The 25,862-nt window shown below is 45.1% G+C and overlaps 1 protein-coding gene across 6 annotated transcripts in view; it reads right to left on the bottom strand.

Moving 5' to 3' along the window:
- The window catches only part of DIP2C (disco interacting protein 2 homolog C), a 405,817-nt gene that overhangs the window by 31,744 nt on the left and 348,211 nt on the right, over positions 1 to 25,862 (bottom strand). For 4 of the 6 annotated variants that reach the window (XR_010127367.1, XM_054437227.2, XM_054437225.2 and 1 more), the window contains 4 exons: positions 21,961 to 22,129; positions 19,542 to 19,712; positions 5,701 to 5,730; positions 4,223 to 4,284 (listed from right to left, as the gene is read on the bottom strand). Coding sequence is in view for 5 of the 6 variants with exons in the window: in XM_054437227.2 (XP_054293202.1) it covers positions 4,223 to 4,284; positions 5,701 to 5,730; positions 19,542 to 19,712; positions 21,961 to 22,129 (432 nt within the window). In the remaining variant the exon portion in view is untranslated. The remainder of the gene's footprint in view (positions 1 to 4,222; positions 4,285 to 5,700; positions 5,731 to 19,541; positions 19,713 to 21,960; positions 22,130 to 25,862) is intronic. The other 2 variants (XM_054437226.2, XM_054437228.2) reach the window with 1 other exon arrangement.

Genomic DNA, 25,862 nt, shown 5'->3' on the forward strand with positions numbered 1-25,862 from the left:
GAATTAATTTAATATCTACGCTTTTCTGGTAATACCCTTTAGTTATGACTTCAGGTTGCAAGCCCTGAGGAAGCTAAGAAAGTTTTCATTCTAGGACTTTACACCAATGTAATGTTCTTAAGATCTAAAAAATTGCTGAAACTGTTTCTTTTTCTTTTGAGACAAGGTCTTGCTCCATTGCCCAGGCTGGAGTGCAGCAGTGTGATCATGGCTCACTATAGCCTCTAACTCTTAGGCTCAAGCAGTCCTCCCACCTCAGCTTTTTGAGTAGCTAGGACTATAGGCACATGCCATCACACCTAGCTCATTTTTAAAAATTGTTGTAGAGATGGAGTCTTGCTTTGTTGCCCAGGCTGCCCTCAAAATTCTTGGGCTCCAGTGATTCTCCTGCCTCGGCCTCCCAAAGCACTGGGATTACTGGTGTGAACCCGTTCCCAGCCTTAAAACCCCATCTTCAAATGCAGACAAATATATATATATATATATATATATATATATATATAATTTTTTTTTTCTATCTAAAGTCTGAAAAACTCAAGTGTTCATGGAAAGACCAAATTGGAAGTCATTGAGACTTATGAATTCATTTTAAATGAATTACATTGTAACAAATATTTTAAAAATGAACAGTCACTTACAAATAGTCTCAACACAATTTCATCATTTCCTTCCTGCACATGTGGGACTGTAATCTGTTCCAGAAGCAGGGAGAGTGTGTTCTCCTCACTCTGTGATGCAGAAATGTTCTCCATGGTGACCTGTCACAGATGCAGGCAGGTCCCACCCACCATGGCTCCAAGAATAAAAAGGACATCAGAAACAGGGGCAGAAAACCAAGCAGTAATGGCTAATACACCTGTTCAACAACTGACTTTCACAATGGTGGTCTTCCTCTGTAGGCCATCTTTCTTGTGCATGTGCACATTCATATTCTCTCTCAAGGAAACTGCATGTGCATACCAATAAGCTAACCTTCTCCAGAGTAATTAGACGATAATTGGGCAGGTGCCTTGGAGCTCGCAAGTGAGTGTGCCATTAAAGCAGCAGGAAGAGTAATTAATCCTGTGACAGACCCTAATGCAGATCAAGTGAGAAAACCACCATCCCATTGTTATAGGAAGAGTAACAAGAAAGAAATAGGATCAATGCTTTTAGTGGCTCTCATTTCATTGCCTCCCAACTGCTGGCCTTGGACCGTCGACTTTCTCACCCTCTGTGGTCAGCAGCCCTGGGCCGGTGGATCAGAAGAGGTGAGTCCTCTGTCACCATCCAGCTGCCGGAGTTCATAGTGACAGCATCTGCCCCAGTCCGGCTCTTTACAGCATTCCTTTACTCTGTCCTCACAGGTGCCTGGGAAGACTGGTTTTACTGCACCTGTTCTGAGCACCCCCAGAGCTCCTGCTGAAATGTGATTCCCAGGGTTGGAGGTGAGGCCTGATGGAGAAGTCGGAGTCATGCAGGCAGATCCCTCATGATAGATGCAGGCCCTCCCTGGGGGTGAGCAGGTTCTTGCTCTACCAGCTCCCGAGAGAGCCGGTGGCTAAAACCGGTCTGTCCCCTCCTCCCACCACGTGATCCCTGCACTTGCGGCTCCCCTTTCCCTCCACCATGAGTGAAGCTCCCTGAAGCCTGACCAGAGGCAGATGCAGGCACCACACTTCCTGTACAGCCTGCAGAACTGTGTGCCAAATACACTTTTCTTTATACATCACCCAGCCTCAGGTGTTCCTTTATAGAAATGGAAACGGACTAAGGCAAGAGGGCAACTGAGGTTACAGAGCGTAATACCTCATCCCAGAGGAACTGACTTCTGACCTGTGTGACCCAGAGCCCCCCTGACAGTGGCTGCAGCATCAGGCATGTTACATGCTGGTAAAGTTCGAAAGTGATGCTGGAGATTAAAGCTGGATGACATTTTTACCTGGGAATATTTAAAGGAGGTTTAAGGAAGGAGAGGGCTTTGGGGCTGAGCTTGGAGGACTGGAGAAAAGGCCCTGGGGCCAGACTCCTTGGAGATGGGCTGGGGGCTGCAGACTGTGAGTGGGTGGTGAGGGCATCGGAGAGCAAGGCTGGGACGCTGCTGAGATTCTCTGCAGTGGGAGTAAGGGAGAAGGGGCCCAGACAGATGGAGGGGACCACAGACAGACCTGATTAGAAAGATCAAAGAGAGAACATCGTGGAGAAAAAAAATGGAAAGGAATGAGAAGAGTGAGAGCAGCCCCAGAAGCCATGTCCCTCCCGCAGGCATGGGAGGAAGCGCAGCACACGGTCCACCTGGAGGGCAGCAGGGAGGGTTCGGGGGTGCCTGGGCGGGGCCCGGTGAAAGGAAGTCACTCTGCGACGTAGAGCCAGACTTTGCTTTCCTTCTTTGTATGTAAAATGCTGAGGACGGGGATCGGGTCTGAGTCTGGTGAAGATGTCTGGCATCCCAGGAGCTCCCCATGGCATTGCTCAAGGGTGAGAGCCTAGGCCAGCTAGCAGCGAGAGTCAGCGGCGTGGGTGCCGACCAGAGCCACGCAGTGGTGTGTGGGGAAGTGAACTGCACCTCGAGCTCCTGTTCCTATGTACTCTCACTTCCATTTCAGATGCTTTCCAAAGCAGCTAGCACCCTAGTCAGGGAAAAGGTTACGCTTTGAGGGCCAGGCCACAGACAGAACTGCATACATGTGTTATTTGCTGAGCTACTGCTCACTCCTTCAGTAAGTTATATAATTATGAGATATTTTCCAAAGAATTCTTATGGGGAGTCAGGTAGATTTGTTTTAATGCCCACAAGTGATTATTTAGAAAACTGTATGCCCAGAAACAAGTTATCTAATCTAAAACTACATTTCTGATTTTTCTAAGTGTTCCAGCCTGAAGTTTGTCCCTGGCAGCTACTGGCCTTGGGGGCAGGCGTTGCCTTTGGCCCTCAGCCTGCAAGGCCTCCTGAGGGCTCCTAGGTGGCCACCACTCTTCTGTGATTTCGTAACTGTGCAGCCAGTGGTTCTGTCGACCAGAGGGCCTGATGGAAGAGCCACAGGGCCAGGCATGCATCTACGAGTGTGTACCGTCAGGGCGGGCATGGCTCCTGGCCCTGGCATGTGAGCTCTCAGCCACTGGCCGTCCCATGCAGGCTGTTGGGACATCCCTGGCCTCCCCCCACCAGAGGCCAGCTGAGCCACTGCCCAACTTGTGCTGATCGAAAATGCCTCCAGGCACGCCAGACATCCCTGGGGGGCACAGCCACACACAGCAACAGGTCACGGAGCGGCTGCTGACGGCGATAAGGGAAGGCACCATGTCCCACGCACTTCACCTAAACAACAATGAACGGGCACCTCCACAGAACGGGGAAAGTCTGCAGTAAAAATGACTCCTTCTTTCCTTCCTCTCTGGCATCTTACTGGGTCCTCCTTGGCAGGCAGAGATTCTCTAAAGGGCTTCTCATCCTGCTCAACCCCATCCCTGCCTTCTGGAGTCCTCACACTCTCATGAAGGACTCCACTTTTCTTCTCAGGGGGCACTTAGGAGGCCACATAGAGAGGGTAACCTGACCCCTAACCCCTATTTCAAGCACCTTTACAAAACATTTCCATTCATGTTAAGAAATGTGGGCAGGATGCTGACATTCTACGATGGGGGCAAAATGGTGCCTAAAATAGGAAGGAAAAGAACCAAGTGCCTGCCTTCCGGTGAGACGGTCAGATAAAGTGGCTCTGGCCATACTCCTGCTATCACACCTGCCACTGCTGTCCTGCAACAGAGTTTCTTTCCTTTTTTTTTTTGAGACGGGGTCTCACTCTGTCGCCCAGGCTGGAATGCAGAGGTGCAATCTCAGCTCACTGTAACTTCTGCCTCCCAGTTTCAAGCAATTCTCCTGACTCAGCCTCCCAAGTAGCTGGGATTACAAGTGCCCGCCACCAAACCTGGGTAATTTTTAGTGGAGACGGGGTTTCGCTATGTTGCCCAGGCTGGTCTCGAACTCCTGACCTCAGGTGATCCGCCTACCTCAGCCTCCCAAATACCTGGGATTACAGGCATGAGCCACCGCGCCTGGCCAGAGTTTTCAATTGCAAAGTTCAAGCCAATGCCTAACTCCACCACTTCACTCATGAGACAGTTACACTCTGGGCAGATAAACATCATGTGCACCCCTTCTTCTAGATGGATACCTGCATGCAAGGCCGCAGAAAAAAACAAGAAAAGGAAAAAAAGAAAAAGACCCAGAAGCATACAGTACCTGTCGTGTCTCAGGGCTCTCATGTCCACATAGACAGTGGTTGGGTCAGGTCCTGAGGTTCCCTGCAAGCAACAACAGAGTGGTTAACTCAAGTTTACGCGGAAGGAGATTGGGGTCTGTGCTTCTACTAGCTAGGAAACATTTCTTTTGTAAAATGTTAAAGTGAAAAATAAAACTAAAAACACTTAGACCAGCAACCTCTCCAAGGCACCTGCTAACTTTCAGTTTGATAACCTAAATTCCAGAAGGAATATCTTATTAGGATAACACTGGATTCACACAGCTTGACCGCCAATATATAAAAATAGGAAAGAAAGGAGACAAGCCACGCACTGTGCCAAAAAAAGGAAGGCTGAAACTGCCAAGACGGCGCTGCAAAAGCAGGTTGGAAGGATATGAAGCATCTGTGCAGATAAATTTTTACTACATGCATCCACCTTTAACAACAAAAGGTGTATTTTGAGGGCCCAGGACAGTGAAGCAGATGCGTGATGTAGATGGACAGGCCAGGGAGGAAGAGGTGACGGGAGCATCTTGCTCCTCCGGGCTCTGCTGGGCTCTGGCCAAGACATAGGTCAGAGAAGGGGCATTTTATCCTGGTAAGCTGGGCAGGACTTTGTGGTCTGAGCCACTCCACTGGGCTGTTGATTTTACACAGGGGTCCAGAAATCTTTTCTTGGCACCATAAATTGCTAGAAAAATTACACCATGCTGACTTCTGACCAGTGTCCTCTGTCCACAGAAGAGCAGTATCATGAAGGCTGCATTACAAACCAAAATTGTACATCCATTTTTGGAGAAGGCAGTACAATACCTTGGTTGGAAAAAGACTAAACCTACAATAAATTTGCCAAAAAATAAGGGAGCCCTTCAGAATTCATTTGAAGAATTACACTAAAATTCTTCAGGAGAGAATTCCAATTTTTGTACTAAAGGCACAAAATTTTCTTATATTGCTTATATATAAGAAAAAAAAAGACAATGTCATTAAAACATACCATAGTACTCAATAACCCTGGGCCCTGGTATCTCACCACTGAGACAGGGAAAAAGAACAGCACATGCGAGTCAGCCTCCCGGCGGACGCTCCCAGTGACAGCTCTACCCCCGGCTGCTCAGCAAAGCCGCCCCCCAGACCAGCGCTGAGCGGAGAACCAGCCCACAGTGAGTAATGCAAAATACAGCCGTGGAGGGTCAATTAAAAATAAGTAAATGGAAAACAGGTGGAGAATTAAGTAAAACAGAGATGAACCAAACTGGCAAAGGAACCACTGACCGCGCACCCCGGGAAGACAGCGTCGGCTACACGTGAGGCCTGAACGTGACACTGCCCGGCCGGCAGCACCCATGATCACAGAGCCCGCAGACCCCTGGCCAATCTCTGCACTCAACTGCTAGTCTGTCCCACGGCTGGATGCGGGCAAGGCAGCGGGGCTGGGCAGGGAGGCACGGGTGTGACGGACAGGAAAGTCCCCTACCTGCTCGGCCAGGGTCCACAGCCTGTGAGGCTACAGCAGCAGAAGGGTGAGGATGAGAAGAGAGGAGAGAACACCAGACAACAGAAACCAACACACACAACACACACAGACACACACGACCCGACAGTGAAAAATGGGATGGAGAAGGGGGAGGGGTGGGGAGGAGAATGCGAAAAGCAGGAAACAAAATGAAAAGAAGATCAAAAACAACATCAAATATGGAAATCATTAAAATTAACCACTGTACAAGGCTAAAAGAAATGTTTTAAAGATGTCAACATATCCACGGAGCAACAGAAGAGGGTGTAGCAAGTGACTAACCACGGCGCAGGGACACAGAAGGTAAATGGTGGCACTGCACCGTCTCACTCACGGCGCTCTTTCTTTCTGAGGGACGCGGGAGTGCAAGTTTCATTCGCTAAATCTGTTGAGGTAGTTCCAAGGTTCTGATTCCAGGAACAAAGGAGAGCCTGTGAGCTTTTACACCTGCAAGTAGGGCACTAGCTCTATCCACCTACACGATGAGGCAAAGGGAGAGGCCAACGTGCATCTGAAGCCTGAAAGAATCCAGCGCTGGGCTCTCTCACAGTCTGCTCAGCAGCCTCAGGAGGAGTTTCCACCCCAGCAAATGTGCTCTGTTGCTGTTCCCCAAACAGAGACACCAACTTCTGTTTTCTTCTCCTCCTCGTCATCCATGGCTGTGGTCCCTGCCTGCTACCCGCATTAAATCATCTACCCCAGCTGCTGGACAATTCCAGAAAGCAACTTGGGCAAGCTCCTTGGATGCAAGGTATTTTTCCTTATGTCACTTAGCTGTCTTTCCCAAATATTCCCAAAAAGTACAAAGAGTAGGTTTTTCACAGGCACCTGGACTGATGCACACCTGTTCTTTGTGTGTATGGCCCAGCACCCACCCACAGCCCCATGATGGCAATAGGCAGACACTAGAGACAGCAGCTGCAGCAGTGGAAAGGGAGTTAAGTGGTTTTCTTCAGGCTCAAATTTGGTCACAAAGCCAGATGGAAAAACTGCCACCACTCACAACAGAGCCAAGTCTATGAAAATAAGCAACGGTTCAAGATTTTAAAAGAAAATCACGATTCCACTCTTCTGTTACTTCACTAGGGTAATTATGGCTACTGCTCTCTCTCAGCATTCTTATGTTTAAAAAAGAGAAGTAGGGCATGAATAAATAAAATAACTTGCCAATAAAGGTGTGTATGCTCCAAACACATAGTGGACCTTTACTGAATATATTTGAGCTGAATGCAATGATTTAAATAATTTCTTTCCTTCATGATTCCTTGAAACCTAAATATTAACTGGAACAAAAATAAGTCAACATTCTCTCTAAATTATCCTAGTTCAGAAATTGTTATAATGGCTCAAGGTGGTATCTCAGGAAAAAAATGTACATGGCTAGTACCTCGTTTCCTATCTCGTACCACGTGGAGGAGGCAACACTGCGCCTGAAGCCAAGCAGGTCTAAGCATTAATAGAAAAGAATACGTGAAGGAGATAAAGAGGTAAGATACAGCTGCTTCCAAATTATAAAACCCCTGAGGTAAAAAGTCTGAAATTTCAAGATACATATTGAGGGAGTATTTAACAAAATCTTCATATTGCCAAAGAATGCTAGCCAGCGTTCCCTTAAATACAGAGATCCCTAATGCAAAAGAATGCCCCTCAGTATTTAAGGATCAAATACTTGCAAAAAAGGACCCACAGAAAAACAGCATTATCCATTCCAACTAAAGCTCATTCAGAAACAAAGATAAAGCATTTTTGAAATTCCAAGTTATACTAACGAGAAAAAAGGATTCACATTAAAATCCAGTTATATAATAAAAATGTTAAGCAGTCAGCCTTCCATATCCATGAGTTTCGCATCTTTAGATTCAACCAACCTTGAATCGCAAATATTTGAAAAAACTGCACCTGTACTGAATAGGCACAGATTTTTTGTCATAATTCCCTGAATGATACAGTACAACTATTTACACAGCATTTACATCGTATTCGGCATCACAAGTCATTAGAGATGATTTAAAGTACATGGAAGATGTGCATGGGTTCTATGCAAATGCTGCGCCATTTTCCAGCAGGGACCTGAGCATCTGCAGACTTACGTATCCATAGGGAGTCTGGAAACCTGTCCCCCATTGAGGGACAAATGTATATACCAAAAAATAACTTTCTTACTGACATAAAAGTATTATATCAATTAGGTATTAAGTGCTTATTGAACAAATGAGTTATATTTAAATCTCAGGTGAAGATATACAGACTCATACCCCAAATATCAGCACAGAAAACACAAAACAGCACTAATTTTAGCATTTAAGCTGACTGGTGATTTTACTATTCAGCAATTCACACACCATAATGTTAGCACAACCTAGCACTTGCACATAGGGCTACAGTAAGTAGAAATGTGTGAAAGAATGAACAAACTCCAAAGACCTGATACTGGGCTTATGTAGTACGCTAGGTAAGTCTGAGAAGATGAGAAAAAGTTTGCGTTGTATGTCTCCAGGCAAATGACACTCTTCAAATTGAAAGGAAAATGACACAAAATTTGACTACTTCTTTGTACTCCTATTTCCAAAAGAATTTTTCTATTTGCATTAAAATGTGGGGGCTGTGGAAATGTTACTGGCTTAGAGAAGCCTTAATGATGTACTCCCAGTGATCTTTTCAAAACCAGTAGCTAAATATGACAGGTCCCTGCCTTAAGCCTTGCAACAATTTCCCACTGATCTTGGGAAAAGGACCAGTGCTTGGTGCAGCCCTCTGTCGTCCTCCCTCTCTAGCCACCCTGGCTTCTTCCCATCTTTCCTGACCCCTCTGAAGTTGCAGGGGCTTCAGCTCAGCTTCCAGAGCGCTCTTCCCTCCCCACTCTCGGCACCGCTAACTCATCTTTCTAAACTCGGCACCAGCCAGGATTTCCTTAAAGAAGCCTGACAGGGAGGTCGGCCCTCCCTGTGCTGCACCGGATCACCCAGTAGCTGGATGCCGTCCTTCACACGGTCTGTGGCCAGTGCCTGCCTCTCCAGTGCATGGGAAGGCACCAGGACGAGGCTGGGTCTGGCGATACCAGTCCCTCTGTGCACGTCTGCTCCCCCTGCTGTAAAATACCTTAGACTAGGTAACGGCTGCTCACGGCTCTGGAGTCTAGCAAGTCCCAGATCGAGGCACCTGCAGAGTGGATGAACATGTTTCTTTAGGCCTCTTTTATAAGGGCGGAAGTCCCATTCCTGAGGGCTGCATCCTCATGATCTAATCACCTTCTAAAGGCCTCATGTCTTATACTACTGCATTAGGGATTATAGTTCAACACAGAAGTTTTGGAGGGGAACACAGACATTCCGACCTCAGCAATCACGTCATCCACAGTTCATTTACTTTTCACGTCCTTATTGGTGCGATTGCTTTTGGTTCTTTACTTGTCCCTTTTGTTCTTTGTTCCTCCCTTCCTGCCTCCTTTTCTCATGAATAGAATATTTGTGATATTTCACTTTACCCTCTGTATTTTTTGCATGATTTATTGCATTCTATCTTCATAGTGTTATGCGTTATGAAAATGAAGATTCTTGCAGCGGTGCATTTCTGGGGCCCAACTTCCTGTTGTCTCATCTGTTATTCCTACTGATTTATTGCATTCTATCTTCACATAGTGTTATGCATTATGAAAATGAAGATTCTTGCAGCAGTGCATTTCTGGGGCCCAACTTCCTGTTGTCTTATCTGTTATTCCTACTGATTTATTGCATTCTATCTTCACATAGTGTTATGCATTATGAAAATGAAGATTCTTGCAGCAGTGCATTTCTGGGGCCCAACTTCCTGTTGTCTCATCTGTTATTCCTACACATGCTACGAACACCTCAGCTGTTCATATTTTTAAAGTTAATACTTTTAAAACAAACTAAAAATATTTACATGTCTATATATTGATAGATTCTAAAACGTTTTCTTGTATTTACTCTTTTCAGTATTCTTCTTCTTAAAAATTTGGGCTTCATTTTGCTATCATTTATTTTCATCCTGAGACATTCTTACTATTTCTTGTGATGCGTATTTGCTGATGGATTCTCTAGGCTGGCTAAGTATCTGCTTTTCTCTTCCATTCTGAAGGATCTCCTGCAGGAGAAACAGTTCTTTCGGCAGCCTGCATGCACGACTCCACCGTATTCTGGCTTCCAGCACTTCTGATGAGAACTCAGTGTTGTTTTTATTACTTCCCCCTACTTAGTTTTATTTCTGCAGGGGCTTTTAGATTGACTCTACCACTGACTTTCAGTGTTTGGACAATGTGTCTGGATGTGATTCTTCTCATTTACTCTGCCTGGAGTTGACTGAGCTTCTTGAATCTTTGTGTTGATTTCTTCCCTTCACTCCTGGCCATAGGTCTTCAAATTGTTCTCTTGCCCCATTTTCTCTCACCGCTCCTTCTGGGGCTCCGATCGCTACAGGTATGTTAGACCCATGGGCCTCAGACACTCTGTTCCACTGTATTTTCATGCCTTTTCTCCTTGTTTTATGCTTAGGCCATTTCTATTGATCAGACTTCAAGTTCATTCAGTGAGTCTTTCCTCTGCTGTATCTAGTCTCCTATTAAACCATGGGAATTTTATTTCTAATACTGGTTTTCATTTCCAGCATTTCCATTTTGGTTTTTTTCATAGTTTTTATTTTTCTGCAATACCCCCCACCTCTTCATAGATGTTGTAGACCTTTTCAACAAATTCCTGGCCTCACCTATCACAGCTTTTTCAAAGTCTCTGATAATTCCAGCATGTCTCTTCTACGGAGTCTCTCTAGGGGCCGTCTCCTCTCATGAACATGAGTCCAATTCTCTTGCTTCTTTGCAGGTCTTTTAAATTTTGATTATATAACACAATGTTTTATGAACAACAAAGATTGTATTTAAAAGAACAGTAAAGATTAAATAACATTTACCCCCAGAAAAGAATTTACAAGCCTATGGGCAGGATCTGGATGCTGGATGCTGGACCTGAACACTGACACTGGGTGTCTTCTATGCTTCACGGCGAAGAGATCTGCTTTCCAAATGGTAGGAGACCTTCCACCCACTTTAGGTAAATGGGTGATTCTCTCTTCAGTCTCACCCCCAGCTTCCTCTATTCCACTGCCACACCCCCAGCCTTTGGAAGGCAAATACATTACACATGGTGAAGGGCAAGGGCGCTGCAGAGGGATGTGCTGTGCTGTGCTGTGCCCTCATCCCACCTCCACTGTTGAAGTGTGAGTGGAGTTCCCACAGTGATCTGGGCTGCCCTGGAGGGTAGCCAGGGCTCTGCTGGGTGATCCAGGCCACCCTCGAGGGGGAGCCAGCAGCTTTCCTGCTCACCTCCCAGCCCTCAGGAGCCCCTGCCTTTTGCACACTAAAGGTCCAGAGTGCCTCAGAGGAAATGGATCCACTTTTAGGACTCCCCTGGGATTCTTATCTACCTTGCGAACAACATACTGCCATTTATGTTTTTTAAAAAGTTCAGAAACTTTTTGCTTTATCATTTTTTATGGTAAATTCTTTCTCCTGGCTCCTCTGCCATGGGAAAAACCACATACAGGTCTCTTTTCTCCTAGGAAGAAATGTAATTCATTTACATTTGAGTCTTCAGCTCTCTGATGGATCTTAGAAATGATGAATTTGTGTATTAATCAGATTGTTCCAATGATTATGGTTGGAACAAGAGTCTCTTGTGACTTCTACATCTCAATAAAAAATGGAATTCCAAAATATTTAAAAAATAAATTTGCAAAAATCAAATTGAGCTTGTTTCTATGGTTGGCATCAAATGGATGGATCTGGATGTTGTCATCAGGCGTTGATGCAGGTGACAAACTGTCAGGAAACAGGGGGCTCTGGAATGGATTACTGGTGGGGTGGGGGCCACAGACAGTGTGAACCCAGCTTAGGCCACCTACCAGCAAGCTGGTCATCAGGAGCAGCCAAACACTGGCTTTCATAAAGTTTGACTGAAGCACGGCGATGCCTGCTCATTTACATAATGCCTATTTCTGCTTTGAGTGGTGCAGCAGAGCTGAGTAGCTGTGCAGAAAGCACCATGAGGCTGGCAGCCTGGACGCCGTGCTCTGACACTTTAGAGAGGGGGGCTGGGAAGGCTTTAGTTTAGGGGCTGCCGAGCCACAGAGCAGATGAAAGCACCCAGACGTGACGTGGCACGGCTGTTTTTGTTGAACTTACTGAGTGAATGATGAACTCAGATTCTTGTTTTTTTGGTTCAAGACACAGACTAAAAGCCAGGCATGTTCTGTGACTGTGATAGAGAATCTCTTGCTGAAAGCCAGGCAAACACTTGAAGCTATTGAGTTACACCCCTTGGACTCTCAACACGATCTCCTGGGTCCCTAAGACTCTTCCCATGGTGATTCCAACATTCCTGGAGATAGATGGAAAGACTCACTTAGCACCTTGCAGATCCAACATGATTATCTGTTCAGTGCAGTGTCCACCAGCACCTAGGGCCATGAGACATCCAAAAACACTGGTAGAATGTGAATGTTCCTCCTTTTTTCTCTCTCTTCATCCCTCCATTGTAAATTTTACAATTCCATCCGTAGGTCACAGAATATCAGTGATGGAACCGGAGGAAGACGAGGCGTTGCATAGAAAGTCGTGGGTTTGACGACGTTCATGGTAATTCCAGGGGCTTTGGCTTGTCTCCCCTTTGCATGAAGGGTGAGTGCCTGAGTAGATGTAAAAGCAGCAGCTGCGTCACGGTGGCTTCCTGGGGCTATGGAGATGCGTGAGGGCGGGACGAGAACGCAGTGATGCTGGGCAGTGAAAGGGAGGGGCGGGAGCAGCCACCGCTGTTACACTTTGGTCACCATACATCTCAACCATCCTCCTGTATCGGGAGAACTCTTCCACTTTTTGAGTCTTGTTTGGATACAGAGCCCTTGTGGCTCTATAGGAAGTAAAAATACCAGAAGTCCCTTCCCAGCCTTCCTGGAAGCTAGGGTGTGGGGAGATGATCAATCAGTCGCATCCATTTACAGCACAAAGCAATTGGGCTCTTGCTGTTGGCAGTGAAGGTGTCCGGACACGATCCAGGTTTGGGGAATGCCATGCTGGTGGGGAAGTCTCGTGTCCACGAACAAGGTCAGCAGTGCAGACTTCAAGGTGTGGTGTCCTCACAAGAACAAGCTGCTGCACAAGCGGTTCCCAGACGCGCGGTCCCAATGCTGGTCCTACTCCCTGGGTGGTTCTGAGAGCCACCGCTGGTGCCTCAAACTGTCAAAGGAGGTTTCCACTGCTTACAGGTCAGAAAGCTGGCTGATGTGCAGGGTACCTGGAATACAGTTTCCATGATCCCCAGCAATGGCTGGGACGCCGTGTGTCAGCAGGAAAGGGCGTAAAATTTCTGCTGACGGTGGCTCATTCCCTGAGGCTTTCAAAATCCTCAACAGCACCTTATTTATTTCCTTCACCTAAAAGCAGTGTAGGGGGGACAAGGAAACTGAGAGCTCAAGTTAATGAAAGTCTTATTATTACAACTATTTATTTTGAGAATTAATTAAGATTTACATCATCTCCTGAGCCTTCCACACTTCCACATTCCTTTTTTCTTTCTTTTTTTTTGTTTTTATACAGAGTCTTGCTCTGTTTGCTCCGTTGCCCAGGCTGGAGTACAGTGGCATGATCTCGGCTCACTGCAACCTCCACCTCCCAAGTTCAGGCAATTCCCCTGCCTCAGCCTCCCGAGTAGCTGGGATTACAGGTGCGTGCCAATGAACCTGGCTAATTTTTGTATTTTTAGTAGAGACAGGGTCTTACTATGTTGGGCAAGCTGGTCTCGAACTCCTGACCTCAAATGATCCACCCGCCTCAGCCTCCTGAAGTGCTGGGATTACAGGCGTGAGCCACCGCGCCCGGCTCACTTCTTTCAACAATCCATGACTCCTTCTATTACTAGGGGGGCTGTACTTCTCTTTCATTGTGTGAGTTTCAACATTTAAGGGTCACTGCAATAGTTATTGTTGATTTAATCCCACAAAGCTACTTATAATAAAGCTGCCCTCTCAATCAGTTATTTTTCTATATAATAGAAATCAAAGTTTCTGTTTATGTTTTTTTCCTAATAAATAAACAACTGAGGTCTCTTTTGGAAAACAGAAGACCTCATGTTTTTCTTCCCTTCTTCTACTAGAAGGAGGATGCAATTTTTCTGTTACAGTGAACAATATCTCTAAATCTAATGCAACAAAAGACCTTCCAGCTTACATTTTTGAAGAGTAATTGTGGCTGTGAGAAATATATTTCCAAATAATAACTGACACCTTCTAATAATACTAAGAGAAATTTATGTGAAAGCTAATTAAACACAAGTCATAATTTGATCTTTCTAATGTCCACTTTTATCATAAATTTAATAAATGGAAATTGTTTTAAAGTCATTTTTACAGCTAAAGATTCTAGGAAATGTTACTCCTAAGAATAACATATAGCTTTTACTTCTGAATTTTGTTCTGTTTTTACCTCCTAGCTTTGTCAATTAGGAAAGTTCACTTCTCAGGGCCTTCATCTCTCATCTTAAAATGACTAAAAGGGCTCTTAAAGAGCATGGGAAGACCTAACTAGATGCTGTCTGAATCCAATGGTCCAATGCAATGACTAAAGAATGTATTTTTCCAGCGTGAATGACTCTTAAGGTGCAAGCCCCAGACTTCCTATTTGAGAGGAAAATGCTGTTAGAAGGTTGAAGAATAGTAAACCCTGGGTTTTCATTTGCAAGGAACAGTTACAGATATCGTATGAGCTTTTAGCTGGTGAAGATTCACACCAGGGGTTCATTTTGAGAAAATTCATCATGCCAAGTCATTTTCCATGGGAGACTAGACTCTAGTCAAGTAAGTATATGTTTAATTTCTCTAATGTGAATTGTATTTACACACACAGATTGGCAGTTAAAGAATCAACTTTGGGAGGCTGAGGCGGGAAGATCACGAGGTCAGGAGTTTGAGACCAGCCTGGCCAACATGGCAAAACCCTGTCCCTACTAAATATACAAAAATTAGCTGGGCAAGTGGCAGGTGCTTGTAATCCCAGCTACTTGGGAGGCTGAGGCAGGACAATCACTTGAACCCAGGAGGCAGAGGTTGCAGTGAGCCGAGATCATGCCATTGCACTCCAGCTTGGGTGACAAGAACAAGATTCCGTCTCAAAAAAAAAAAAAAAAAATCAAGTATCAGTACTTTGACAAAATGTGTACAACATCCAGAAGTGACTGTGATGACGTGAGATGGCACTGGACACTCAGGGAGGGAGATTCTTTCGTAAAGCCATGCTCTTAGCTGAGTGTGGTGGCTCACGCCTGTAATCCCAGTGCTTTGGGAGGCTGAGGTGGGAGGGTCACTTGAGGCCAAGAGTTCAAGACCAGCCTAGGCAACACAGTGAGACCCTGTCTCTACAAACAGTAACAAAAACAACAAAGAAAAAACTGTGTTCTGTAAAACAGCTACTCACAGAGCAGAAGCGACATGGACATGTTGATAAATAATTATAAAGCAGGTGGAAAGTGTGGAGGAGGAGGAACAAAGTACACTGGCAATTCAGCAGAAAGAGAGCACCGCAGCTGAAAGAGTTCAAGAAGGCCCCATGGAGGGGACCTGGGCGGAGCAGGATGACAGCAGATGAGAGTCCATCCAGGCTGAGCACAGTGTCCGGGTTATGAAGCAGAAGCAGGAAAGACTGCATGAGAAAGTGGCTTAGGAACAACTGCACGAAGGGGAGGCAGATGCTTGGGGCTGGATGGTGGGAGGACCAGAGTGCCACTGATGGAGCCGATTTTTGCAAAGTAAAAACAAACGCCCAATGTGTCTCTGTACACCTGTAACGTTTCGTGTGTCAGGTATGTTCTAAAAAGTGCTTGCCCAGGCGCCAAGTCAGCACTGGTAAAACTGCATGCGGCTTCCCCCTTGAGGATGCAGCACTGCTCAGTAGCACCGGTGAGGCCTTTAAATCCTGCAGTAATAATAATCATAAACTGTGCAGCTCAGCCTTCCCTGAAGACCAGGACCCCCTCTGACCGTGATGCCCCTGACACATCCTAAGCCCTGCTGCACACGGGTGAGGCTCCCTCTCTCTTTTGGACAATGTTCTTTGCTGAGTTTGCTCCCTATCTCCTGGAGATAAAACTCTTCCCTCGCTCCATCAGGCGTCCCCCACCAGAGCGCACAGTCAGGGAAGGCCTGTGGGGGCTCCAGTGAGAGACCAGCGCTGTTAGAACACAGTCAGTCTGAGAGCAGACACTCCCGTTTCCACACTCACTCACGATGCTGCTGCTTCAAACTGAAAGTTACATTTTTCAACATCTTTAAATATTTAGGTACAAGGTTTGGAATTTTGGCAGTATCTTAATTTTTTGTGTTTTTGATTTTTTACATCAAATGATTAATTGTGATTATCAGGGTAGATGGGTTTATGAGTGTCATTTATTTATAAGCTAAAGTGTATTTTCTGATTTTGTTTTCTAAAATATTCTTTTATAAAGAAAAATAAATTCGATGTATACAAAATTCAGAAACATTTCAGGCTTTCCTTATTACCACTCATAAGCACTCAGTGTGGTCTGTACATTTAATGTACCAGGCATGTCCTGTGTGCTGGGCTCTATGGAGAGCCAGGGAGCAAGAGGTGGTTTCTGCTGCTGGATCCTGGGCTTCTCCACTCTGCTTGTTTCTATCACCATCAGGATTTTTTAATTTTGCAAAAATTCTAGAAAATGAGTGTTTCCAAAGACCAGCTCTGCCTGTAGCCTTTGCACTTACGGCTGCCTTCGCTGGACTCTCGCCTGCACGACTCTGCCCTTTCACTGTGCTCTGCTGAAGCGCTCCTGACTGCCCTCCCCCAGAACGCCTCCCCGTGCTCATGGCACTCTATCCTCTCACTGCTCGCTTTTACTAAAATGAGTCACTTCCTGAAAAAATTATCTACATGCCTACTGTCCATCTCACTGACTATGAGAAATGTTTGATGATGGCACAAACTTTGTCTTAAGTTTCTTTGTAGTAAAATTTGACCTAGGTTGACATGAGCCCCTTCAAGTCTGGGGCCCCCACCCTTCCTTGCTGTAGGAACACTGGCACATGTGATACTGAGCTGTGGCATCATGTGTGGCATCTGTGCCACGTCACCTCTCACAAAGGCAGAAACCTAATTCTGAAGCACACCTGCCCTCAAAGATTCTGGCAAGGGGAGGTGAGCCTGCATTGCTTTGTACATAAATTTAATTTCTCTCTGCTGGTAGACACTTCGATACTTCCAACTACTTTCCAATACTATTCAGACAAGGAAACGCTGACCGAAAGGAGTTAGGAATAGGTCAAGTAGAAAACTGAACGTGGACAAAAATGCTTAAAGATGCTGCCAAGATTGCGAAATAACGCCATGACCCATGATTAGCAATACTGAATTTTGATTTAGCGGTCATATTGACGAAATTGTCTTCTGCACAAGAACATATTGCTATTTCCTATTAAGAATACAGAACCGTGCTCAACACTCCCACGGCACACTTCATTCAATATCCACCACGTGTCCGGCCCCGCCCTGGTGCCGAGGTAAGGACGGTGGCACACTTCAGAAGCCTCGCGGAAAACACCAGCACGCCAACTCTGTTCTTCACTCTGTCCCTCTCCTGCGCTTTTTTTCTTTCACCTCCATGTTTTGGTTCTTTTTTAGTGTATTTTGTCTTCTCCTACTGAACGTACTCCTTCCTTGTAAACCATCTTAAAACATTTTGGGGCTGGGCGTGGTGGCTCACGCCTGTAATCCCAGCACTTTAGGAGGCAAAGGAGGGCAGATCACGAGGTCAGGAGATCAAGACCATCCTGGCTAACATGGTGAAACCCCGTCTCTACTAAAAATACAAAAAATTAGCTGGGCGTGGCGGCTAGCGCCTGTAGTCCCAGCTGCTGGGGAAGCTGAGGCAGGAGAATGGCATGAACCCAGGAGGTGGAGCTTGCAGTGAGCCCATATCACGGCACTGCACTCCAACCTGGGCGACAGAGTGAGACTCCATCTCAGAAAAAACAAAACAAAACAAAACAAAACAAAACAAAACAAAAAACCATTTTGGATCCAGGTGGATAGAAATAAATGAAAAAGTAAAGAGGAAAATAAATGTATGTACTCTACAAGAGGCCAATTTTGCACAACAGGTTGAACTCTGTCACCTGTTAGAGGGCACAGTGCTAAGGGTTACTCTCTGCTCTCTCCCTTCAGCCCCACCCCGACATTTTAAGAGACAAAGCCAGAAGCAGCAGCCTCGCCGTGGCCAGTGCCCATCTCTCACAAATCACTGATTTGCTCTTGCCCGGGGGTCCCTGTCACTGGTGGACGAAGACAAGTAAGACATCACACTATTGCTGAACTTACTTAAGAAAAAGACTTCTGCATTTCCTATTTCTCCTAATGGGATAGATGGCAATAAACATTTATGAGGAACAGAAAAAGGTGAATAGGCAGAGAAAACTTCAATATTTTAAGAACTAGTTTGGTGAGATAAATCTAATTCTTCAGATGACCTCTTAGAAAAGGTTATTATTTTAATCATAGGACAAGGTTTAACTGACTCTTGAGAGAAATTTGGTAATTTATAACTTCTTAAAAATGGAGCTATTGTAATAATTAAAAGAGAAGGAAGACAGAAGCAAGGAACACCACATTTATGAAAATTTAAAAAAAGGCCCGGTGCGGTGGCTCATGTCTGTAATCCCAGCACTTTGGGAGGCCAAGGCAGACAGAACGTTAAGCTGAGGAGTTCAAGACCAGCCTGAGCAACATGTTGAAACCCTGTCTTCTACAAAAAATACAAAAATTAGCCAGGCGTGGTGGTGTGCACCTGTAGTCCCAGCCACATGGGAGGCTGAGGTGGGAGGGTTGCTTGAGCCTGGGAGCAGGGGCCGGGGGTTGAGGCTGCAGTGAGCCGTGACGCCACTGCACTCCAGCCTGGGTGACAGAGTGATACCCTGTCTCAAAAAAGAAAAAGTAAAAGAAAATCAAGAAAAGCTTTTTGCAGCTACTTTTTCTGAAGTGATCTGGGGAAGAGATCTGACCTAGTGGCTAACTCCAAGCACCTAGACAGCCATGACAAGGGCAGATGGAGCCTTCAGAGGCTCACCCAGCAGCAACCTTAAGCAATCACTCTGGGATCACAAGTAGGACAGGGGGTGGGGAGAGGGAGAGGGAGGTGGAGGTGATGCACACCAACCGTTTGCCTCACCAGCACCTGCTGAGAGGGAAGCCCTTATTCTTCCAGGAACCAAATCTGCAGCTCTGCCTGCAGCTTGTCAGCCCCTGTTAATGCAAGGCTGTCTTGCTAGAGCTCCTTCACTTACGCCTGTTTCCCAGAAGTGCGGCTTTGCTGTTTCTAAACTGCCGTTGCAGCAGCAAATCCCAGAACCTGCTCAATGTAATTAAGTTCTTCCTACAGCAATCGTCTACACACATGGGACTAAGTACTTCGAGGGACTGGTTTCTTGATCTGTCTAGTGTCTAATCTTTAAAAAGTCCAATAGCAGAGGTCTGGACAAACTGCTACTCCTGTCACAAACGTTAAAATGTTCCAGGACAAAGTAAGCACTGTGAACGCTTGTTATGAATAATGGATACGAACGTAGACTGTAGTTTAAAGAAACAGAGATCTGCACCAACCGCATGCGTGTGACTGAAAGATCTCTTCTGAATGTAGCTAAGCATCAGCCGAGGGAGACTTGTGGAGCCAGTCTGTGCTGCACCCACCCCGGGAGCCACACTTCCCACTCAGCACCGTGATGTCGCCGAATCTCACCTGCAAGCATATCGCCAGGTTCACCCTGCAGCCGAACGAGGTGCTGACGGCCCGCGGGTGAAGGCCCAGGTCCTTAAACAACTTTGAGAACGACTGTGTGAGTGCGATCCGAGGCCGCTCTTCTGCCACAACCACGCAGGTCCTCACTCGGGACAAGTCCAGCCCTCGCGCCTGGAGAGAATGACAGAGAAACCGAGTCAGCCCCCACATGTCGAGCTTGGAGTGAGCCAGAGACTCCTTCCCGCAGATCCCCACATAAACATTGGAAAACTCAACACAGCTATGCATTTCCAGGGCCACCTGTGTCCACTTCTTTAATGTAACCAACCCAGGAGTTGGTGAAAATACATTCGCACAACTATTCAAATGATTAAGAATGGAATTATAAACACGTTTCAAACAACCACCTGGAGCCACAGCAAGAACTGTTATGAGGAAAAAGGTTGAGGAAAAGCAACTTCCTGGCTGAGATGACTAAAGGCAGTTTGGGAAAGGAGAGGCATTTGATACATTCTTCTGGGCATAGATGTAGCAGAACACACACTGGAGAGGAACGGGAAAAATCTACATATGTTAAAGAGATGGGATCTTGCTATGCTGCCCAGGCTGGAGCTGAACTCCTGGGCTCAAGTGGCCCTGCCACCTTGTGGTCTCCCGAGTAGCTGGGACTGCAGGCACGTACCACCACACCCAGCCGGAAAACCTACATTTTAATATATAGGGACATAAAACTAAAATTTTTGGACGACTTCCTAGACAGTGCTCCATTTATGTCCCATTACAGCAAGAATTTATTCTCACTCTCAAGCGTGTCTGTTTCCACAGTAAGCATAAGATTAAGAACATCTCAGTTTCCACACCAAATTCAGTCAGCTGAGCACAACAGAAAAAGTCATACAGGAATTTCAAGGAGTTAAGCTCAGCTCACTCTGTGGCACTACCCGGGCCGAGCAGAGGGAAAATAGGGGAGCGATAGGAACCGCTTGTGAATGTGAATGACTGCGTCTTGGAGTGGAAGCCAGAGCTGCTAAGGGGGCAGCCACCAAAACCCCAACCATCAGGCCCTTCGAGCCCTTTCAAGGCAGCCTCGGCACACAGACAACCGACAAGGGTCCTGAGCAAGGAGGACACACAGCTCGAGCTGGCTTTGACATTCGTGCTCAGTGTACAGACATGACTGCACACACAGAGTTAAACAGGAAAACCTCAAGTCTGGGTGATACAAATTACGTATTCACACGCACGCATGTCTGACAGGTAAATCAGCATGCAGCTGCAACAGCAGGTCTGAAGCCAAAGATTCTAAATTTGGCTCCAGGTTCATTCAGCCTAAGAACCTGGAAAGGTCGCTTCATTTCTCTGTGACGTAAGTTTCCTCAGCTTTAAAATGGAGACAATAATGGCCCCTATTTCAGAGAGCTATTGTAAGGGTGAAATGAATACGTAAAATGCTTACTAACCCTCAACTATGTCGTCATGATTTTATTCTGGTTATTTCTATATGTGCCAACAGGAAGGTCATGAAAATGTACTCACTTTCTAATACAATATAGATGAACATGAATAATGCTGTGTAACTTTTTCCTATATAAATACAAAACTTAAAATGATTGCACAATGACTTATGTTACATAAAGTTATCTTGCATTTTGCTTTCCTGTTCAAGCTTTACGCATTAGGAAAACAATGCAGGACAGATAAATGTACTGTTGCGTTATTGATCTGTGTGTAGATGACACAAACACAAACACAATCCATGTATATACAAAGACATACACACATCCAAACAGTACAAAGTCAGTTGAAATTTAATCAAAACTGGTCAGATGATTATTCCCTCCTAGTTACCTGGAGCAAAGGACGACTTAATTTACCATGAAGATATACGTATCAAAACGTCCTTGGTTTAAATGGAGGGAAATACTATTATTCTTACATAGTAGCAATTATTAAAAAACGAAACACAACACTGTTAACTGAACTGTAAAATGAGTTGAGCTTAGGGTCCAGACCCACAAATCAGGGTCTCCAGGGAAAATAAAAGTGAGTGGCTAAATTCAAACCTACTTTCTTAAACACCAGTATCAGATAAAGTTAACATCACCTAAGATCTTCTGAACATTGAACACTTCAGAACGCAGAATCCACCCAACAAAAAATCAAATTTAGGATCTTTCAAGTAGACCCAGTGGAATGACAGGCATTGAAAATATTTTACATTCTGGTTTGTTACTGTCTGTGGTCGTCACGTTAAAAACATTTTCATATAAAGGCAGTTTGTAAGCTTCAGGTGACTTTAGATTAAACCCAGGCTTTTTTGTGGAGGACTGTTTTAACTTTACCCCATCACAGATGTGCCTTCTTAGAAAGGAGTCCCTGTGGGCTCACGGGGCGCTGAGCTGCCAACGGAGCTGCTTACCTTGAGGGACTCTGTTTGCGAGCCCAGCCCCTTGGTGCACAGCTCCATCACGGAGTAGGAGCAAAACGTGTCTCGGACTTTGTACTGACTCACGGCAAGAAGCCACAAGGCGGGGTTGGTTTCCAGCTCGGAGGGCGGGATCAGGATGGACTGGTGCCCAGAATACACACTGCAGAGAAAGAAGAGGCTGTCAGGGCAGGAGCTCAGCAAGGCTGGAGGGCTCAGGGCAGCACTGACTCCAAGGAAAAGGAGGACTTGGAACAGCCCGTGCTGCCATCTGTAGAAGGGGACAGTAAAGCCAATGCTGCAAACTGCAACCATGTTCACGAAAGCCTTCTGAAAAGCAAATACGTACTACAGAATCATGAGGCAGTTACTATCACTTTGAACACACATTTAAGACTACTAAATGCTGTGATGCTGTGATGTCTCTCAGACCTGCGACATCAGCAAACTGGATCCTCTTTCTTAGTAGAAAACACAGGGATCAAATTTCGGTTTAAAAAAAAAAAAGTCCAGCTTCAGAACAGGAGCTGGCAAACCACAGACACTTCCTGTTTTTGTAAATAAAGTTTTATTGGAACAGGGCCACCACCACTCATTTGTTTAAATATTGTCTCCAGTAGCTTTGAGCTGAGTGGTCGGACAGAGACCACAGAACCTAAAATATTTACCAAACAGCAATTTAAGAAAGAGTAGGCCTATACCTGGTTTAGAAGACTGACAGCCAGGGTGAAAAAAAGACAATTATGGTAATTAAAGTTAGTCACTCAATCTTTTTAAGTTTGGATTTTTACTTAAAAATGATCCCAACAAATCACCAAACGGAAGAAAGAGAGAAAAATAACCATTCTTTAATTTTACCTTCATACTAGAGAACAGATTTAGAGAAATGAAGAAGTGATAGATTACATATTTTAGTTTATCATCAATTGATGGGGTAAGTGTGGATTTAACAACTTCTCAAAACTACATTTTTTATGGTTTTAATTTTTTTTGTTTACTACTATGAATTCACAATAGATGCCATACATTAAAATAAAATATCCTAGATAAATCACGTTCTAAGATTTAAAATTTAATTAATGGGAACGTTGTGTTGCCCAGGCTAGAGTAGGGTGGTGTAATCATAGCTCCCTGTCACCTCAAACTCCTGGGCTCCAGCAATCCTCCTGCCTCTCCTGAGTCGGTAGGACCACAGGTGCGCACCACCGTGTTTTTTTTTTTTTTTTTTTTTCCAGTGGTAGGGTCTCACTATGTTGCCTGGGCTTGTCTTGAACTTCTGGGCTCAAGCAATCCTCTCTTGTTCCTGCTGTGGCCATGTAAGATGTGCCTGGGCCTCCCAAAGTGTTGGGATTACAGGCATGAGCCACCACGCCCAACCTACACAATTTGGTTGTTTTTTTTTTTTGAGACAGGGTCTCACTCTGTCGCCTAGACTGGAGTGCAGTGGTGTGATCTGGGTTCACTATAACCTCTGCCTTTCAAGCTGAGGCCATCCTCCCACCTCAGCCCCTGAGTAGCTGGGACTACAGATGCACAACACTATGCCTGGCTAATTTTTTTTTTTTTTTTTGTAGAGATAGGGTTTCATCAAGTTGCCCAGGCTGGTCTCAAACTCCTGGCTTCAAGCACTCCTCCTGTCTTGGCCTCCCAAAGTGCTAGGATTATAGACATGAGCTGCCACAAGAGGCCTACACAAAATTTTATCAGTGAAATAGCACTATGATTAACGATAACGAGTTAGGCCTTGTTAACTACTATGCTATAATACTAAAGCCAGTTCTTTAATGTGGCCAATCTCATTTAAAAATTTTCATAATTGTTTATAAGAGAATCCAACTAAAGAAATGTAAGGAAGTTAGGTTGGCTAACAAAATTTATTTCAAATGGGACCCTTAGTATGAAAAACTACTCTTCAGCAAATGTGACAAAGTCGTTTTTGGGCAATTTTCCATTTCTTTCCTCATTCTCTATCCAAAGCTTGATTTATTCTTTTCAAAAGGACACATAGCCCTCTGTGTCTGTGGGTTCCTCACCCCTGGCTTCAACCATGAATCAAAGATATTCATGAAAAAATCTGCATCTATACCTAACTTGTAGATTTTCTTGTCATTAGTGACTAAACAACATAGTACAACTATTTACACAGCATTTACATTGTGTTAGGTATTACAAGTAATCCAGAAATTATTTAAAACATGAGAAAGGAAGTGCATAGGTGATGTGCTCGTACGATGCCATTTTATATCAGGGACTTGAGCATCCTCGCTCTTTGGTATCTGCAGGGGTCCCAGAACCTATCTCCTCTGTGGACACCGAGGGATGACTTTATAGCAAATAGTGACCTTTTCAAGGGTTTAATCCTTTGAGAACAGGGTTAGGCACATAAGGGGTGAATATCAGGCCTCGAATTATTACTCTGCTGTAAACTGGCCATTTCGTCCTAGTTTTAAAAATTCTATTGTGATAAAACATATGTAACATAACATTTACCATATTAACCATTTTTTTTTTTTTTTCCTGAGACAGAGTCTTACTTTGTCACCCAGGCTAGAGTGCAGTGGTGTGATCACAGCTCACTGCAGCCCTGACCTCATGGGCTCAAGTGATCCTCCCACTTCCCAAGTATCTGGGACTAGAGGCACGTACCACCAGGACTGGGACTACAGGCACGTACCACCAGGACTGGGACTACAGGCACGTACCACCAGGACTAGGACTAGAGGCACATATCACCAGGACTGGCTAACTTAAAACATTTTTTGTGGAGATGGGGTCTCACTATGTTGCCCAGGCTGGTCTTGAACTCTTAGGTTTAGGCAATCCTCCTGCCTTGGACTCCCAAAGTCATTTTAACCATTTCTAAGTGTCCCTGGAAGTGGCTTCCTCAAAAATACACATCAGCATTAATGATTTGCTCTGTCAGAACTGTCAGCACACAAACGGGCTTGGGCACCCAGTGTGAATTCCTGGCTAGAGAATTTCAAATATACTTGTGAAAACTAAATATAGTTTCACCTCCCTCCTCATCCCCATAAATAAGAAGTTAACATTAAGAAAACACAAATATTGACAGCAGAAACAAATAGACAACCCAACTCATGATTTCCTACTTGCCCTTACCTCACTCAATACGACCGAAAAATGTTGATTAATTGCTGTATTAGCCAAAATTGATTTTTGGCACTGGCAATAAATTCTGCTATGGACAAGACAAACCTACTTAAGAGCAGGTTGCTTATTCTCAAGACATTATTCTCTGAGAATGTTGGGAACCTGAGCTGTTCTTTAGATCTTAACTTCAAAAAGAATAAAAATAGACATTTTGGTAAGTCATATACATTTGCACATTAGCAATTTGATGATTTCGATTATTAACCTGACAAAACATACCAACAACTGAAAACTCTCCTAACTTGGGAATTCAACAAGACAGGTTCACCTCACCTGGGGGTCCTGGGTCATACCCTCTCTGCCAGCAGGCATGCCATCCAGCCCAGGGTCTCCCTACACACTTCAGTTACTGCAGTGAAGCACTTTATTATTTTTTGCTGTTGATGAGACAGAGTCTCACTCTGTCACCCAGGCTGGAGTGCAGTGGTGCGTTCTTGGCTCAATGCAACCTCCGCCTCCTGGGTTCAAGTGATTCTCCTGCCTCACGCTCCTGAGTAGCTGGGATGACAGGCGTGTGCCACCACGCCAGGCTAATTTTTGTATTTCTAGTAGAGACGAGGTTTCACCATGTTGGCCAGGCTGGTCTCGAACTCCTGACTTCAAGCGATCCACCCACCTTGGCCTCCCAAAGTGCTGGGATTACAGGCATGAGCCACCGCGCCCAGCCTATTCTTTTTAAAACACCCATCGGCTTTATTTAGGTATAGTTTGCATACCCTAAGTTT

The sequence above is a fragment of the Pongo pygmaeus genome, chromosome 8 (assembly GCF_028885625.2).
Source record: "Pongo pygmaeus isolate AG05252 chromosome 8, NHGRI_mPonPyg2-v2.0_pri, whole genome shotgun sequence".
Lineage (NCBI taxonomy): Eukaryota > Metazoa > Chordata > Mammalia > Primates > Hominidae > Pongo > Pongo pygmaeus.